The 17295-nt window shown below is 54.5% G+C and overlaps 1 protein-coding gene across 2 annotated transcripts in view; it reads right to left on the bottom strand.

The window, feature by feature from the left end:
* Positions 1 to 17295, bottom strand: part of BCL9L (BCL9 like) — a 38274-nt gene that overhangs the window by 11012 nt on the left and 9967 nt on the right. Inside the window, exon 1 of one of the 2 annotated variants that reach the window (XM_032449100.1) lies at positions 1917 to 2371. In XM_032449100.1, the coding sequence (XP_032304991.1) occupies positions 1917 to 2217 (301 nt within the window). In that variant the 5' untranslated portion in view covers positions 2218 to 2371. Of the gene's footprint in view, positions 1 to 1916; positions 2372 to 17295 lie in introns of those variants that run through there. The other variant, XM_015884058.2, reaches the window with a different exon arrangement.

Here is a 17295-nt window from a genome sequence, read left to right on the forward strand (position 1 = left end):
AAGAGGTTGGGGAAGCACGGTGTGCAAGGCCAAGCTTGGAGCTCACCAACCACATCCTGCAGGTATCTGGGCTGGCACTGAGACATCATCCCGAGTGGTGGTCAAGGGGCAGCCTGGGGATGGTGTGCCAAGACCCCGGGTGGCAGAGGGACCCACGCAGGGCTTGGCCGTGCTGTCAGACATGGCGTCGTGTACTCTGAGCACTGTGCCAGAGCTGCAACACAATCCCTTCCAGCAAGGCTTGTGAGAGGCCTGGGATGAAAGCCCTCCAGCAGCAGCACTGCCTGGCCTGAGATACCTCTTGCAGAACATCTCTGCAGCCCACACCAGGCCCAAGCTGTTACCCGTTGGCTGAGGATGCTGGCAGCTTGTTGGACCCAAGGATTATCCTGTGGGCACAGCCCAGATGCTCGCTGACTGAGAGGCACAGCACTGGCTAACAGGAAAGCACAGTCAGTATTAGACGTCTGCCATTCAGAAAAGCTCGGTCTGGCACAAGAGACAGACAGGGAGCTTGCTAGAGGCCTGCTAGGTTCCTCCCCGCTCCCTCGCCAGCTCTCTTCTCTGAGAAGACCTCCCAGGTACTTGCATTGCCTGGCACCAGCAGAGCACTAAATCCTGCAGCTCCCCACCAGGGCAGTCAGCACTCGAGGTCACTGCCTCATCCCTGTCCTCCTCCCTTTCTCCACATATGCACTGGCTCTGCTCCTCCACAGGTCTGCACTCCCACATGCACACCATGCTTCCTCCCAGCCAGACCCAGGGCTGCACGGCTCTGCTGATGAAGTACTGAGCAAGGCTCTTTTTCATGTGTTTTTGGTTGTTGTTGTTTTTTTGTTTTTTTTTTCCTGGCCAAGAGCTTCAAAAGGCAATCAGTGGTGAGAAAGGTCATTAAAAGTCAAGTAAAACCTGAAGATGTTCACACCCTTGTTAGGAACAAGAGACATGGACTCGGCTGTTTGAAGCCATTCATCAGGCAGGGGTCTTTACACCCTCTCTGAACTCAGATGCTCCCTTGGTTTCACAGCTCAGGTTGGGGCGGCTTGGAAAGGAAGCAGCTTGTCTGAAGGCACCCAGGAACCTGGGGTTAGAGCTGGGAACAGAGACCAGGTGACCTTCAAAGGTCCCTTCCAGCTCTAAGGGTTCTATGATTCTATGATGGGTAACTTCCAGCTCTGTGTTAAATCCAATGTAACACTGTCTGATCACTCTGTTGTATACCATCTAGAGGTTTATGGGGCATATTAATGCAACGTGTCAGTGAACTGCAGGAGGATTCAGGCATTCCTGATAATGTTATTTCAGTAGCTTTCCTGTGTCACATGGAGCCACTGGGCGCCATGCTGTGTGAGATGCAGGTCAGCACAGGGAAGGTTGGTCGGGACTGAGGAGTCAAAGGGTTTGGAAGCACTGACTCAGCCCTTTTTTAGAAGCCGAGTGTTTCTATGTAAGAGTCATCCACAGCTGATGAAACCACAGATAGCGACCCTTACAGCACCTCCTCACTAACCAGGCAAGGAGGTGGGCAGCTGCAGAAACACCACAACAGCAGCTCTTTGCCAGCACTGAGGAGACAGAAAGCAACTAAACTCTGTCCTGAGCTGAAAGTCTGTACATTGCAAGGCAGAGCTGCTCAGAACAGTGTAAGTGAAGCAGGCTCTTGCTTAGCATTCCTCAGAAGGCCGTTCAACCCACAGCAATGTAACCAGCAGTTTAAGACATGACAGTGCTCAGCCACTCTGCTCCTGGAACTGCAGATGAAACAAATGGTGATGCACAGGCTGCCCAGGCAGGTCCAAAGAGAAGGGCAGCACAGAAACACAAGCTGCTCACAGCTGCTCCCATCCCCACTCCTGCCAGGATGCTTGGAGCAACTGAGAGAAGGACTTCTGAACCACAATATAGGAGCACATTACCTTTCGACTCTGTGTCCAGTGACGGGGTGCCGGCTTCTCTCTGCTCTCCGGAGTCCACTGAGATGCTCCGTTCCCGTTTCACCTTGCCTTTCAAGGAGCTGAAGTTTGGGACAGTGTTCTGGCTGTTTTTCAGTCCAGAGTTGCCAGGGGAGATCTGGGTGGCCTTGCTGCCATGGCTGCCCGCACCCACACCCTTCGAGCCCAGGTTGCAGGTGGGTGCTTGGCTCACGTTGTGGTGCTGGGCTGGGGCACCGCTGCTGCCTGCCTTGCCATGGCTGGGCAGTTTGTTGTCAGGGTGCATTGGATTGGCTGAAGCGTCCCACAGCACCAGTGGAGGGAGCTCCCAGGCCTTTCTGTCACAAACCTGCAAGACAAGAGGGCAGAGGGTGAGCACGGTGCCCCACACAGCAAGGCAGAACACAGAGCTGCTCAACCTGCAGCTCAGCAGCCAGCCCTGGGCACTGCTGTGTGCATCCCTCATGGCTTACGACTACCTCTGACATCCCACATGGGACAGGCACTGCAGGACCTCGGCCAACCTCGTCTCTGGAGCACCAGAAATGGGCTGCTTGGGATGCCCATCTCCAACTTTAGGGATGCAGCTCTCGAACAAAGACCTGTAGTGTGTTCATTGCTAAAGCCTCTGACGGTGCTTGTGGGGAATGAAGAGCATCCCAGTGAGAACCGCTCCTCGGCTCTCCTGTATCAGGGCCTCACTCTGCCTGTTACAGCCCTGTCTGTCATTACTCTTCCTTTGGGGAAGGAAAGCAAGCCACGTGTTTGGGGAAGCTGAGGTATCCCTGTCTGCTTGCATACTTCTATGTTGTTGGCATGACACCCCCTCCACACAGGCAAGAACCTTTCCCTTGTATAGGCAGACGCATTTCCCAGCACGCAGGGGTTACTGAGACCACGCTCCTCCCATCTGGACTGAGCAGCCCAGATGCTGAGCACAGGTTTTTTTCTGCCACCCTGGGACAAGCAGCACCAAACCCAGCAGCTCTAAATAGAACGCAGTGCCCAGCAACACCGTGCACACCACCTCCAACTTGCTGGTGATGGCCGCAAAGCACAGGCTGCATCTTGCAACCGACTGCCAGGTAGTTCCCTGCCTGTCAAATGGACTTCTCCACACCTGACCCCTGCACCAGGGCTGACTGGTATGCAGCAGTGTGCAGCAGAGCCTGGCAGAGCAGCATGCGGCAGCAGCACTACTGCACATCCCCATTGCACACACCCCATTGCACACACCCCATTGCTCACACCATACTGCACATCCCCACTGCACACACCATACTGCACATCCCCACTGCACACAGCCATACTGCACATCCCCACTGCACACAGCCATACTGCACAGCCCGCCCAGGCGTTCCTGCCTAGTTAGCAGCATCATTTGCGCACAGCTTGCCCTATCACTGCTCCCTAACTAGCGACTCGTTAGCTGCTCCCTCCTCCTCCCCGCACACCTCTCTGAGGGCTCCGCTTTAGCCCGGAGGAAGATGGTGAGCCACAGTGCTGATTAATTTTCACAGCACATAAGGGAGTTGCTAGCCCTTTAAGCGTCAGCCAGCCTTGCTCGCGCGCTCTGGTTCTCTGGGGACCTATTAATAGCAGCTGGAAAGATCACATCACTCTCTGGATATTTATACCCCTCATTCCACACCAGGAGAGATTTATGTCAGAGCCGCGGTCCCAGTGCCTGCCCAATTGCTCTGTCAAAGCGCTTGCAGGGGGAGGGGAGCGGAGTGGGAAGGGAGACACAGAGAGGGCAAGCGGGGAGGAGGAGAAGGTCCATATGGCACAGACTGCGGCATTAAGCACACATGCTGCCTGCAATCACAGCCTGGCCAGCCTTGGGGAGCCTTCACCCCGCTGGAAGAGGCTGCTGCCAGACAGCATTCCAGAGAGCCAGCCCTGCAGCAGCTCGTGCCGCCGATGGCCCCCAGCCCTGCCTGCTGCTGCACCAGCTCCACACCGTGCAATTTGTGCAACACATTGCAGAGCTGTCCTGAGGGTCACAATCTGATGCACACCCAGATGCCGTTAGATTAGCAGAGAGGAGCTACCGCCGCCGCTGCTATCAGCGAGGAGACGCGAGTCCGCCTGCGGCACATCTGCATGAGCGCAGTATTTCATTCAAAACAGATCCCAAAGTGCTTCACCAAACACGCTCAGCAGCACTGCAGCACAACCCGAGCTGTAGCTGAGCACAGCACAGATGTGAGCGTGCTGAGGAAGGAGAGAGAAAGCCAGATCCCTGCTAAGACCGTGCCCGCAGACTGCAGAGTGATGGTCAAGATGCACCCACTGCCCCTCTGGTTCTCAGGTCAAACTCATTCATCAATGAGTCAGAAGCTGGAAGGTCCCTCCCAAAAGGCCCAGTAGTAACCCCAGCCTTTTCAGCAGCCAAGGAGCCACAGAACAGCTCAGGTTCTCAAAGCCCATCCAGCCCACCCCCGGCCATGGGCAGGGCTGCCCCCACCAGCTCAGGCTGCCCAGGGCCCCATCCCACCTGGCCTTGAGTGCCTGCAGGGATGGGGCACCCACTGCTCTATGGGGCTCTCTGAGGAAAGGATTGCTTCCTCACATCTAACCCACATCTCCCCTCTTGTAGCCTAAAGCCATTCCTCCTTGTCCTGTCATATCAAAGCAGACATGCCTACAACACTACATCCCCATCGTGTAACCTCTCATTGCAGCTGATCATGGAAGGTGCTTCACTCACAGATACCATGCAGACAGCCACCCGCCTCGAGCAGCCTGGATAACCTCAACCAAGTATTCCATTCAGGACAGACATCCCTCAGAACGCCATGAGGGAGGACAGCTGTCAGCCCTGCAACACCCAGCAGCCACCCCAATGAAACCATCAGGTGCAGAGCAGCCTCACCCGCTGTGAGGTCCCCTACAGCACATTGTGTTCTAAGGGCATCTAATTATCGTTCCTCCTCCTTTCATTTTGGGTGAACATCCCATACCTTGCCTCAGCTGATGGTGGCACAGCAAGCCACCCGGAGCTGACTGTGACCCAGGGAAAGTCTCCTGTTCTTAAGAGAGCCCAGCCACACCACACTCACAAATCAAGGCCAGAAGCAACTGCCTGCAGATTCTACTGTGCTCTCAGAAGCAGCAACAGTTGGATCTTGTTGGAGAGGCATGGCGGGACTCCACCCCAGCCTCCCATCTGTCTGGCTGCAGCACGCTGATAGACATCTTGATTGCTGCGAGCTCCTTGCACACACCCCTTCCAAGCAGATTCCAGCAGGCATGCCACGCATCTGGGCCGCAGAAGAGAATTAATTAGCAAGAAGATACACTGACACGGGCAGACAAATGATCCAAAACGTCTCGAAAAGAACACGAGAAAAAAGGAGATTGCATAGAAATGTGGCTCCCTCTGCAATTTAGCAACACACACGCTCCAGCCCAGCAGTTTTAAAGACAATAGAAAATCTAATTCCCAGTTGCTACAGCGAGGAGCCAAGACTCCTGGGTCCGAGCCCTGCTGCCACCAGATCCGTGAGTGATCCTGAGCTTGATGGGTTTTGTCTGGTTGCCTTGATTTCCCCATCAGGAAACAGGGGGCCAACCTACCCCATGAGGGGAAGAAGCAGGCAAAGCTCAATCGATAGCTCTGCTGGAAGAAGGGCTGTATCTAAATGCAGAAGGAGAATATCTGTGCCTTGTACGTCTGAGAAGCTTTAAATCAAAGAAGATAAACCTCGCACAAAACCAACAAGAACTGCTCACAGCAAAGCTCTGAACAACAGCAGAAGGGGAGGAGGAAAAACTGGGCGAGGAGAGACTGGGTTGACAAACTCCCAGTCCCGGAATTGATAGCTGATAGTTCAGGAAACCTGAAACCCCAACGCCTTCCCAGAGGACTTTCTGGTGAATCATGCTCCCACTCTGCAAGGAACAGCAACACAGATTCCCAACACCACCGCAAGTATGCAGAGTGTGCAGTGCAAGGCAGGAGAGCTCCAGCAGCACTGCCAGCACAGCAATGAAACCTGGATAGCTCTGGACTTGCACAGGGTGGATATCAGCCTCCCGAGCTGTACCAACATGCCCCACCAACAGCAGACAAGACGAGATGCGTTGTGATGAAGTGATGCAACCAGCAACCGAGCCCTGCTCTGCCAGCCAGTAACAAGGGCAGGCTGCTGCTGCAGACAGAGCTGAGCACACTGTGTATGCTGGCAGCACAGCATTTGAGCACTGATCTTGTGACAGTCCTGATCCAAAAATGTCCCACGGATACCACCATAAACTCAAGTGGGTTCTGAAGTTACACAATCATAGACCATATGTCGGAGGTATGTCCATAGGTTGGAGGGGACCGACCAGTGCAGCCACAGCCTTCTCTTCTCCAAGGTGCACAAGCTCAATTCCCTCAGCCTGTCTTCACAGCAGAGGTGCTCCAGCCCTCTGAGCATCCTCATGCCCTCCTCTATACCTGCTCCAGCAGCAAAAAGGGACAGCACACTTTCAAAGAGATAACAGACTGCTTCATTAAAGTCAAAGCATTTCAACAAGGCAGGGGCTATGACAAGCTTTCCAGAAGCAAGATTTCTGATGTCTGAGATTCCTGAATCATTTCTGATTTGAGAAAAAGACCAGATTCAGACATTTGCCTTTTTTTCAATGAAAAAATATTTGTTCCAAAACAAACTGTTTTGTGAGACCATTCAGAGGACTCAGATCCAGTTCCAATGAGAAACAACCCCCCCCAAACCAGCAGAACTGTATAACTGTCATCCTGCCATCTCCAGCCAAGAGTCCAAGATGAGCATCAACAGCCAGAGGAGCCCTGAGAGCCACCTGAGCCCAAAAAGCACAGCTCAGCACCAGCATGCCATGCTGCAACTGTGGCCACAGGTCTCAAAGGTCTCAAAGGAGGATAAAATCTCAGCATCACCTTCCCTTACATCTATAGAGAGACATACCCATGTGAATAATGCTCAGAAATGCACTGGGTGAGCTGTGCCTCACGCTGCCCTCTAATACATTGACAGTCATGTGCAGCAGGTTTGGAGGTAAGACCTTGAATACCCAACTTGCCCACAAGTCTCACAAGTGAATAAAGTCTTGCCTAGAAGTCATGCAAGTCAGGTAAGGCCTGATGTGTATTGCCATGAAACCACTGAATCACAAAGGGCTCTTGATTGGAAAGGACCTTAAAAGATCATCTAATCCAAACCTGCATGGAAAATGGTGCCTAATGAGATTATCCAGTGCCCTGCCCGACCATCCCCAAATCATCATGCAGTTCCTGCTGTTTCAAGTCGTTTTTCTGTCCCTGACCTGTTAAAAAAGCCTCCTACTATTCTTCAGCCCATTCACAGATGGCCCTGGTTTTCACCACTTTTTCTAGGACAATTCATGTTTTTAGAGCCAACACCCAATGCCATTCTGAGCTCTTAGAAATGCAGATTCATATACCTCCACCCATACTTCACTTCTGATGCCAAAAGCAGTGCTAAGATACAAGGAGTACTTGGAACCCTGCCCTGCAGGACTATCGTTAAGTAGCAAGTAATCTGCAAAGTAGCCCTGGGACATTGGTGGGTAAGTTGGTCTGTATTCCAACAAAAGCATCAGAGAATGTCCTCAGATGGAGGGGATCAGTGCACAGCACTGCAGGTGGGGCCTTCCAGGGGCAGAGCAGAGGGGCACAACCCCCCCCCTTTTCTTTTCCCTGCTGCCACCCCTCTGTTGCTGCAGCCCAGGGCACTGTCGGCCTTCCGGGCTGCAAGCGCACACTGCTGCCTCATGTCCCGCTTCTGCCCATCAGGACCCCCAAGTCCTTCTCCGCAGGGCTGCTCTCCACCAGTTCTTCTCCAGTCTGTGCTCATGGCTGGGACTGCCCCGACCCAAGTGCAGCACCTTGCACCTGGCCTTGCTCAACCTCATCAGTTCTCATGTGCCCACTTTCAGAGCCTGTCCAGGTCCCTCTGGATGGTGTCCCTTCCTGCTGTTGTGTCCACTGCACCACTCAGCTCACTGGCATCAGCAAACTGCTGAGGGTGCACTCCATCCCATCATCTGTCACTGACAGAGATGCTGAACTGCACCGGTCCCAAGATGGACCCCTGGAGGACACCACTCATCACTGGCCTCCACCTGGACATAGAGCCATTGACAACAACCCTCTGGCTGTGACCATCCAACCAATTCCTTATCCACTGAATAGTCCAGCCTTCAAATCTATTTATCTCCAATGTGGAGATAAGGATGTGGTGCAGGACTGTGTCAAAGGCACAACTCCAGGTAGATGACAACAGCTGCCCTACCTTTGCCCATCGATGCCATCACTCCATCACAGATGGATGTTTGTTTGGGTAAGGCACACTCTGCTCTTGTTGAAGCTGTGCTGGTTGTCTCAGATCACCCCCTCATCTCAATGTACTTTAACCTCTCTCCCAGGAGAATCCACTGCATGTTCTTCCCAGGCTCACTGACCTGTAAATCCCCACATTTTCCATTCTACTTTTCTTAAAAATCATACCTGGTCCCTTCCCACACACTGCCAAAGGGTTTCTGCTATGCTACATGCACAGGACAGGAGGGCAGTTAACTCCTTCCACCCCTCCACCTTCAACCCAAGAGAACCCAGCATAGTTCCCAGCCACTGGGTAGCAGACTGAGCACCCCTACCCACTGCTGCCCCAAGGACTGTGGGGTGGAGCCACTAGGTGTCACCCTCACCCAGGGCATCCTCAGCCCAACGCTGCCCAACTGGTCCCCATGTCCACACCAATCCCTCCTTCTGCATCCCAGCCCTCAAACCAGGATGCAGACAGCTGTCCTGAAGGCCACAGCCATGCAGTCCTGGCAGATGTTTGTTCTCCTTCCTCAGAGGAACTCAGCACGGAGGTGGCTGCTGCACACTGCAAGCAAGGGCTGGTGATCCTACCACACCTTGCAGAAAAGCCCTTCCTAAACAACAGCCCCTGGCCAGGTGATGACCTGCTCATCAATGCTTTGCACCCCCCTCCACTGCACAGCAGGACCTGTGCTGCAACAGTGTGCAACAAGCAGGTTTACCTTCAAGGATGCTCCATAATGAAAAGAATGGTAGGAAGGTTTGGGAAGGAGCTGATTTGTATTGCGTATACCTCCTGGTGTCCTACAGTTCACAGTCTGCTTTGGAAACAGACCCATTTTGGGGCAGAATTGGGCTCCTCTCCTGTGACCTGTCCCTGCACTAAGCACAGTGAACAAAAAGCAATGAACACATTGGGACTCTGTGAGCTGACAGAAGCAGAGGCTGGAGCACCGTGCTACCAAACAGCCCAAATCACTGCATCTATGTGCACACCTCCAAGCAAGCACACGTGCACCGCATCACCTGGGCCAGAAAGGCAGCAAAGGGATGGAAGAGCAAGGCTGGCTGCCCCAGCACCTTGCACAGAAATCATTATCCATCTGCAGTGCCTTCTGGGAGATCGGACTGCAGAAGGGATGCAAGAAGTCAGCAAGCACTCCTCTGCGATTATAAATAACAGCCCCAGCACACAGCAGAGCTTTGGCTCTATATTTAAACCTTGGCTGAGGTCACTTCCTTTTCCCAGCAGCTCCCTCAACCCCCACTCCCTCTCGCTCTTATTTGCATGCCATCATGACTCAGGCACATTGGGGTTTAAGGTCAAAGGGGAAGCAGCCGTTCATCTGCCCTGCAGGAAATTCCACCCTGGGAAACCCTTTGCCTTCCCCAGCACTGTTGGGGTGGGCAGTGAGGATGTGCTGCTGAATGGCACCGGGCTTTACCGGCACAGTGCTGCTGGGGGCATGGCACAGGGATTTCCCCTCCGAGTGCCCTGCAAGGGCAGCTGCTCCACCTCCTCACCACGTCTCAGAAGCCTCCTCCACATCCTAAGTTGAAATTTCCCAGCTTCTCCCACGTCGGGGTTGCAGAAAGGCATGGCCTGTCCCGCAGAAGCAGCCCAAGGTCCCAGGGGTTGCTCTGCCCTTGTACAAACCCTCCCACAGTTCGCCGAGCTCTTGCAGAGACATAATTATCTAACCCTGACCCATGCTGCCAACTTACAGCAGAAACAGGCAGAAAGTGCCAGAAATCAGCCCATCTCGCTAATTGCAGCTCTCTGGAAGGGCTGCAGGATGAATGTTTAACAGCAGCCAAACACACACACCGCAAGGAGGGGCCAAGCAGCAACCTTTCCTCGGGGCTGCCCCCAGTCAGCCCTCTGCTCCAACAGGAGAGAGATGCCTCATTGATTTATGGTGCACAGAGCTGGCAAGGGCTTCCCAAACTCCTCCAGCCCTCACGTCTGAGGCTCATAGGAGGCCCAAGCTCTGAGATTTAGAATGCTCCCTGTGGCCACAGCCCTGTTCTCTGCAGGCAGATAATGCTCCCGAGCTGTTTCACCTGCACTTGGTACAGTAAGTGAGGGCACTAAGCACTCCCAGCTCAGCCCATGTGCTCAGCTCCAGTTACACCATCTATTACAAAACCCAGAATGCACAAACAAGAAGAATGATGGCGTTGACAAAGAGTTGGGTACAATTAGAAAGAAAGAACATGGAGCTGTCTAGTGGGAGAGCTGGAAACATCCCTATTGGATCCAGGATGGCCGTTTACATTTTCATATAGGCAAATGGGATACAGGGTTTCCAGTAACACTGACTGGTAAGGTGATGCAGCAGCCTCTGAGCAAGCACAGGACATGGTCATGGTCTGAAGACTGGCAGCCAGAAGATCCCCATGCTCAGCCTTGGCATTCCAGCCAGGATTCAGGAGAGGGAATCTGGGACAAGGCAGGGGTGTTTGAGGCAGCTCTAAAATGCCTCAGATCAGCTTACAGGGATCTGCCCAGCATCATGGACAGCAGGGATGGAGACGGCAGTTCAGTACAGCCCGTGCTGCAGAGCAGCTCCTTCAGCAGACAGGCAGCACAGACCCAGCCTTCAAAAAGCAGCACAGAGATGCCCGCTCCTTTTCCAGCCATGAGTTATTCATGCTCTCCTGACCACAGACGGTGCAGCTCTGACTCTGTCTGTGACCCTGGACATAAGCCTGTGTGCCAGCAGTGCTATCTGCTGGGGGGCAGCCCTGCCCACAGACAGGGGTTGGGACTGAGTGACTTTAAGGTCCCCTCCAACCTAAGCCCTTCTATGGTTGTATGATCACACTGGTGAGGCATGAGTGCTCCTTCCAAGGCTGTGCATTTACAACAGGAATTAGAAGCAGGATCGGGAGAAGCTCTCTGGCCCGTGATCACGTTACAGGACAGGAAGGAAGAAGGCACTTTGATCAGGCTGGAATCGCTTTACACAGCTTCCACGCCAATATCTCAGCTACTGGAATTAGCACCCCAACACCCCAAACATCCCATTCCTAAAGACACTTCCTGCTCCAGCGTGTGTTAGGGCCGGGGCTGCGCAGCTGTTGGTGGCTGTGCCAGGGTGGATGCAGGATGCTTCCAAACCAAGGTCACAGTGCCTGGAGGCATGGAAGAGAAACCTAAAGGGGCTGTAGGAAAGATGGGGACAGACTCTGTAGTGGAGTCTGTGTGATGGGAGAAGGGGAAATGGCTTCAGACTACAAGAGGGGAGACTGAGACTGGAGATAAGGAAGAAGGTTTGGCACTGAGGGCGGTGAGGCACTGGCACAGGTTGCCCAGAGAGGCGGTGGTGCCCCGTCCCTGCACACAGCCAAGGTCAGGCTGGACGGGGCTCTGAGCACTGCTGGAGCTGTGGGTGTCCTGTGCACTGCACGGAGTGGCACCGGGCAGCCTTGCAGGGTCCCTTCCAACCCAAACCATCCGATCACTCTATGAAATGGAGACTCAGCATGCCTCTGGCTTCTCCATTCACACCTTTTTGAGTTCAGAGGCTCTGTCCCCCCAGCCGCTGCCCCTCCACATGCTCACAGGTGCCAGGAGCCGTCCAACCCACCCACTGTCCCTCCTGCTCCACATGTGCCCCATGAGCTGAAGCTGGCAGACAGAGGGTTAAAGCTGCCCAGGGAGCTGCAGGAAGCCTCCTCCTGCCTGCTCAGAACAATGGGGCTGTTGTGGAGGCCAGGCAAGTGTGGGCAGCTCCCTGGGACTGGCAGTTACCAGCCTGCCTGGTGCACTGCATGCTCTCCTCCACTGCAGGTAGAAGGGGAGAGCTGGCTGCTGGGCTTTCCTGCAAGCCTTGGATGAAAACAGCCAGCCCAGACACATGCGTGCAGTGCAACCTGGCTCCCACCAATCTACCTGGGTGCAAAACGCAGAGCCACACATTGGATCTGCAGCCGAGAGAGCTGGAAAGGACAAAGTGAGGCTGGAAGGGAAGACACCCATCGTAATATACGCTACCAACTACTACAATGCATGTCGTAAGAACACAGAACAGCTCAGATTGGAGGAGACTTTAAAGATCATCTAGTTTCAACCAACCTGCCGTGGGCAGGGTTGCATTTCTTGGGGCAGAGAGCAGATTAAATGTATTCCTCTGTTCTTTCCAGCTCAGGAACTGTAAAACAAGCCTGAGACGCCAGGAATATGATGGGAGAACTTTTGGCCATCAAAACCTCTGGGAAATCTGAGAGCTCTTCAACTCAACTCACACATACGAACAGAATCACATCCAGGGAGGGGATGAATGGGTGAAGGGCAACAGGAACAGTCTGGATTTGGGATCAGTGAGCCCAGAGACCTGGAGGTGATGCTGCAGGCTTCAGCTCCTGCATTACTCTAAGCCTCGATGGGGGAAGGTGCAGCTCAGCAAAGACTCAATGCATACAGGACTGAGCACAGCGTTCCACACACGCTGCTGTGTGTGATCCCTGCAGGACTGACTGCCAACCCAGCACTGCAGCTTTACATCTCCCACCTGAGGGCATCATTTTCTTCCCAGCCTCCCCATCGCTCTCCCCTCAGTGCTGCTCATCTCAGCCAAGCCCACTTGGAGCTGCACTATGCAAGTTAAACACAAGACTACTCCAGGTCCCAAACAGGAGGCTGGCTGCTCCAAAGGAAGGACTACAAACAGACCTGTCAGCACAAACACATCACACTCTCTACTCTGCAGCCAGCACTGTTCAGAGCAGCACACAGATTTTGGTCTTCTCTAAATATTCAAGAGATGAGGGCAGGACAGCGCATGCTCTGAGGTCACGGCCGTGTTCCCTTCAGCTGCTGTTCCTTTCAGCGTGGCTCCGAAGACCACACAAGGGTTAAATCTGCCTATAAATATCTGTTCTCAGCAGGGCTGCTGCTCCGAACCCTCCAGCCATCTGTTCTAGCTTTCCCCCATCTAAGACTATAACATCTGAACCACGCTCAGATTCTTAGGAGCGCTCCCAAAAATAGCCCAGCACCGTGGCTGCGCTGTCACCGATGTCTGTGAGCACAGCGGTGTGTGCGGGGCCGTCTGTGTCAGCAGAACCCCGAAGCCGTGCAGATAGGAACACGTCTGTCTGCTGTGTGTGATGGCAAGCAGGCCTGCACCGGCACCGAGCTGCCTGCATCCATGTTGGCGTGGGTGTGCCTGCCTAACCGCAGCTCCACGGGAGCATGTTCACACCAGCACCAACCTGCGGCCGCCTGCAGCCCGCCCAGCAGCACAGCAGGGCAGGGACCACGCAGGTTCTCTTCTCCAAAGCTTGGCTTGGAGATTCAGCCAACCCCACCTCCGGGCACCAGAGTCTCACTGCACGAGCAAGTAAAGCCTGATCTCTGCGCCAGGCCGCCCTGCTGCCGTCCAGCCAGGGCTTGCAGGATTTCCCCAAGCGCTCTGCATGATTTGGGGCAAGGTTCTAAGGGCAGGTACCTCCGAAACCATGGTGACAGTATTTGTGGAGAGAGCTTTAAATTGCAGCTCTTCGTGCATGCTCTTCATGGAGCTCCTCATCCCCATCGAGGCCAGGTGGGATGGGGCCCTGGGCAGCCTGAGCTGGTGGGGGGCAGCCCTGCCCATGGCTGGGGGTGGCACTGGGTGGGCTTTGAGGTCCCCTCCAAGCTAAGCTGCTCCATGATTCTCCAATGAGGCTTTTGCATGGGGATATGCTGGGAAACAGCCTCAGCAGGCAGAGCCAACTCAGCTATACTGTATTTCTGACAGAGGAGGAGGGAGAATTGATCTGGGTATTGATTTGATGCAGGAGTTGGTGCTTGTTTAAAAGTTTGCCCACAGGTCAGACCTTGTTACAAGCAGCTTTCCTGGTGATTAGGTTAGAAAGAAACTGTGCCAACAGCACTAACCAGGACAATGTGGAACTGACAAGTCTTGTTTCCTACTCTCCAATAAAAACAGAAGCAAACAGGTGAGCAGCTGGGGCCAAAACGGGGCTTTAGAATCCATCCCCAGGTTTCCTGCCAGCATCAGTTATGATCAATCTGCAAACACACTTTCAGGGTAGGACTGAGGAGTTCAGGGTTTGCATGGATTCTGATCTAACAGATATCTGCTAATGCTTCCAACACTATCTGCTCCAGCAGCTCAGGTGCTCGGTGGGCTCTGCTTTTGGTGAGAAAGAAGTGTGGCTGCATCGTGCTCCATGGTTCCATCACAGAGGCACTCACTTATTGCTACAGAGCGTTCCTCTGCCCACACCTCCTCATGCCCACAGGAACAAAGCTCTTAAGAGACTGGGACAGGAGTGAAGAAATGGAGCCCAGTAAACTGGAGCCACCCATCAGCACTGATTTTGCCTTTTATGTCTCTTAGCCCTTATCAGTGAAGCAGCTGCACCCCATCCTTGCCTTCGCTGCCTTGGAAGCATGGCTTGCAGCTGAGTGCTGCTAGATGACCAAGGAAAAAACAAACCAGTTCAGAGCAGTGCAGGTATCCTCAGATAACCGCATGCCTCACAGCAGCCAAGCAGCTGCTCGCCCTCATGCAGCATTCTTGCTGAAGCACACAGGAGCCAGAGCGGAGCCGGAGCATTTACTGGGATTTATGCAATTGGAAAGAAGAAAAATCAACGTACAAAGTCCTCACTTTACCCACGTGCTCAGCACAGCAATGCAACGTCCCCTGCTGCAGGGACCCCCGTCAGCCCTCAGCACTGACTGCTTCCTGCACCCTGCTCAGCTCTCCCTCAGGAGCTCCCATCCCCAGCACTGACATACAGGCTTGAACCCAGCCCCACACATAGGGCAGAAAATAAAACCCAGCCCTGAGACAGAACCAGAGGTTTGTTTTCAATACATGAAACTGTCAGTAGGTGCAGGAAAAAAATACGGGGCGGGGGGTTGAGGGAGGGGACAAAACCACATCTCTGCTGCTGGTGGCCGGCCAGATGACTGACTCAGCCAGCTTGGTTGCCTGCCACAGGGATGTAAAAACAAAACCGAGCTCTCTGAGAGGGGAGAGAAGGGGATTCAGAACGCGTTCTTCCGATGCGTGATCCTACAGCAGCATGGTGTGCTTGAAGAAAATGGCTCCTCTGTCCCTTTGACCAGCAGCTCAGCACAGAGCCCGGTGTAGCTCAGTCCTTGTGCTGCCCATGCCTGCAGCAGGTGCCAGCCGTCACCAGCACCATCCCCAGCTCCGGGCAGCTGCTCATTGCCCTCCCTCTGTCTGCAGGCACTTCCCCACCTCCGCCTGCTCCCTGCTGGAGGAATGTGCGCAGGGCTGGGAGGAGTGGGGAAGAGCTTGTTTTGAAACACTAACTGCAATGTTATTTATCTGGATCCCACGGTGCCCGTGGCACAGCAGCCCCGTTCCCAGAGCGCTGTGCAAACACTTGCACACCCCCCCACTCCCTTTGCAGCGCAGCACACGGCTCTGAGCACAACCGGACCGCCACGAAACCCCGTGTGAACGAGCAGCACTTGGCACTTCACATCACAGCAGGCATTACAAGCACGATCTGGCGAAGCCTCGTGAGCCTCCCACGCAGCCATCTCCCCTAGAAACTGGCCGGCCTCCCTGGAGACTAATCCCTGTGTGAGTTACCTACGGAGCCGATGGCACACGGAGCTCAGACTTGGGCTCTTATCAAGGTATCAAGGCTTGGAAGCCAGGAGGAGAACCTTTGCACTTTGGCTCCTCAACATGGAGACAACATCACTTGTTCACAGCAGAATGCCATCACCCGTGAGTTGCTCTGCACGAGGAATCACCTTCCAAGACCTGCAGAGCTGCAGATGTGCATCCCATAGGGCAGCAGGTGCTGCAGGAGGCCGGCATAGGGTGCAGCATCAGCAGGAACGGGGCAGGCAGAGAGACAGTGCCAAGGATGGGACCCACCACCCCACACTGCGCCCTGCGCTGACCACCCATCCGCTCTTTCAGCAGTATTCCTGGTTGAAAAAGAGAGAAAAGGGGCTGTGGGCTGGGGAGGGGAGTGACGGTAGAGGTTTGCCGTGGAGCTAAAAGGGAGATTTAGTAACTGTCGGAAAAAATGGCTGCTTTATTGCAGGCAGCTTGTAAACCCTGGAGCCTGAAGGTCTGGGAGTAATTTCTCCCTCCCACGTGCTGGGCTCAGTTTGTACTGGGGGTCAGGGGTCAGTGCTTTTCCAAAGCATTCTGGGAAACACGCCAACTGGAGCAAGCTGCAAACACCGCTCCTGCAGCACGGAGCTGCCCGAGGAGCCGGCACCGCGAGCTGCAGCACCATTAACCCTTTGCAGGGACACCCATCCGCTGCAATGCCCTGCTGGGCCGCCATGTGGGCACTGCGGGAGGGGGAGAGGGAATACAGGGGCAGCCCGGGTGGTCCTGCAGGAGTGTGCATCCAGCACGGCACAGCTGCTGTGTCTGAGCCCTGCTGCAGGTTGGGTGCAGGGAGTCAGACACTGAGACACGAGCAGAACCAGAGCCTGGTGCCTGGGATGCAGCGCTGGTGTGGGAGAAAATCACCTGCTCCGATGCAGAATGGAGGATACCTGTCCAGAAGCACAGTCTGTGCGCTTCCTTCAGCCCAGATGCCCACCCTCACCCCACCAAAGCAGCAGCAAGCACCAGGGCACAAGCACAGCACTGACCACATGCTGGGCACCTCTAGAAGGCAGCTCTTCTACGGGCAGGGCAAAGCTGCTGGCACCACTATGTGCAAGGGAAGGATGCCATCCCTCCCCATCCCTGGCACCGGGGCACAGCAGTGCTTTCCTCCCACAGCCATGCCATGCCCTGCTGATGCTCTTCTCTCCCTGTTTGCACCCAAAGAGCCTCACAGCTCGGCCTCCTGCCTGGCAGAGCCCACCATCAGCACGTCGTGTGGGAGCCACGCTGCTCACAGCATCGCTTCCTGCGAGCTGGCAGGGGGTGTGGCTGTGCCTCTGCACTCCTCCGCCACAAAGACTGTCACACTGAAGATGATCCATCTCCCTCCAAACAAAGACTTGTGCCTTCTTGTCTAAATCCCTTTGAATTGTGCTCGCCGCTTTCTGCGCGGGTACAAAATGGCCATATTTCC

Source organism: Coturnix japonica, chromosome 24 (assembly GCF_001577835.2).
Source record: "Coturnix japonica isolate 7356 chromosome 24, Coturnix japonica 2.1, whole genome shotgun sequence".
Classification (NCBI taxonomy): Eukaryota; Metazoa; Chordata; class Aves; order Galliformes; family Phasianidae; genus Coturnix; species Coturnix japonica.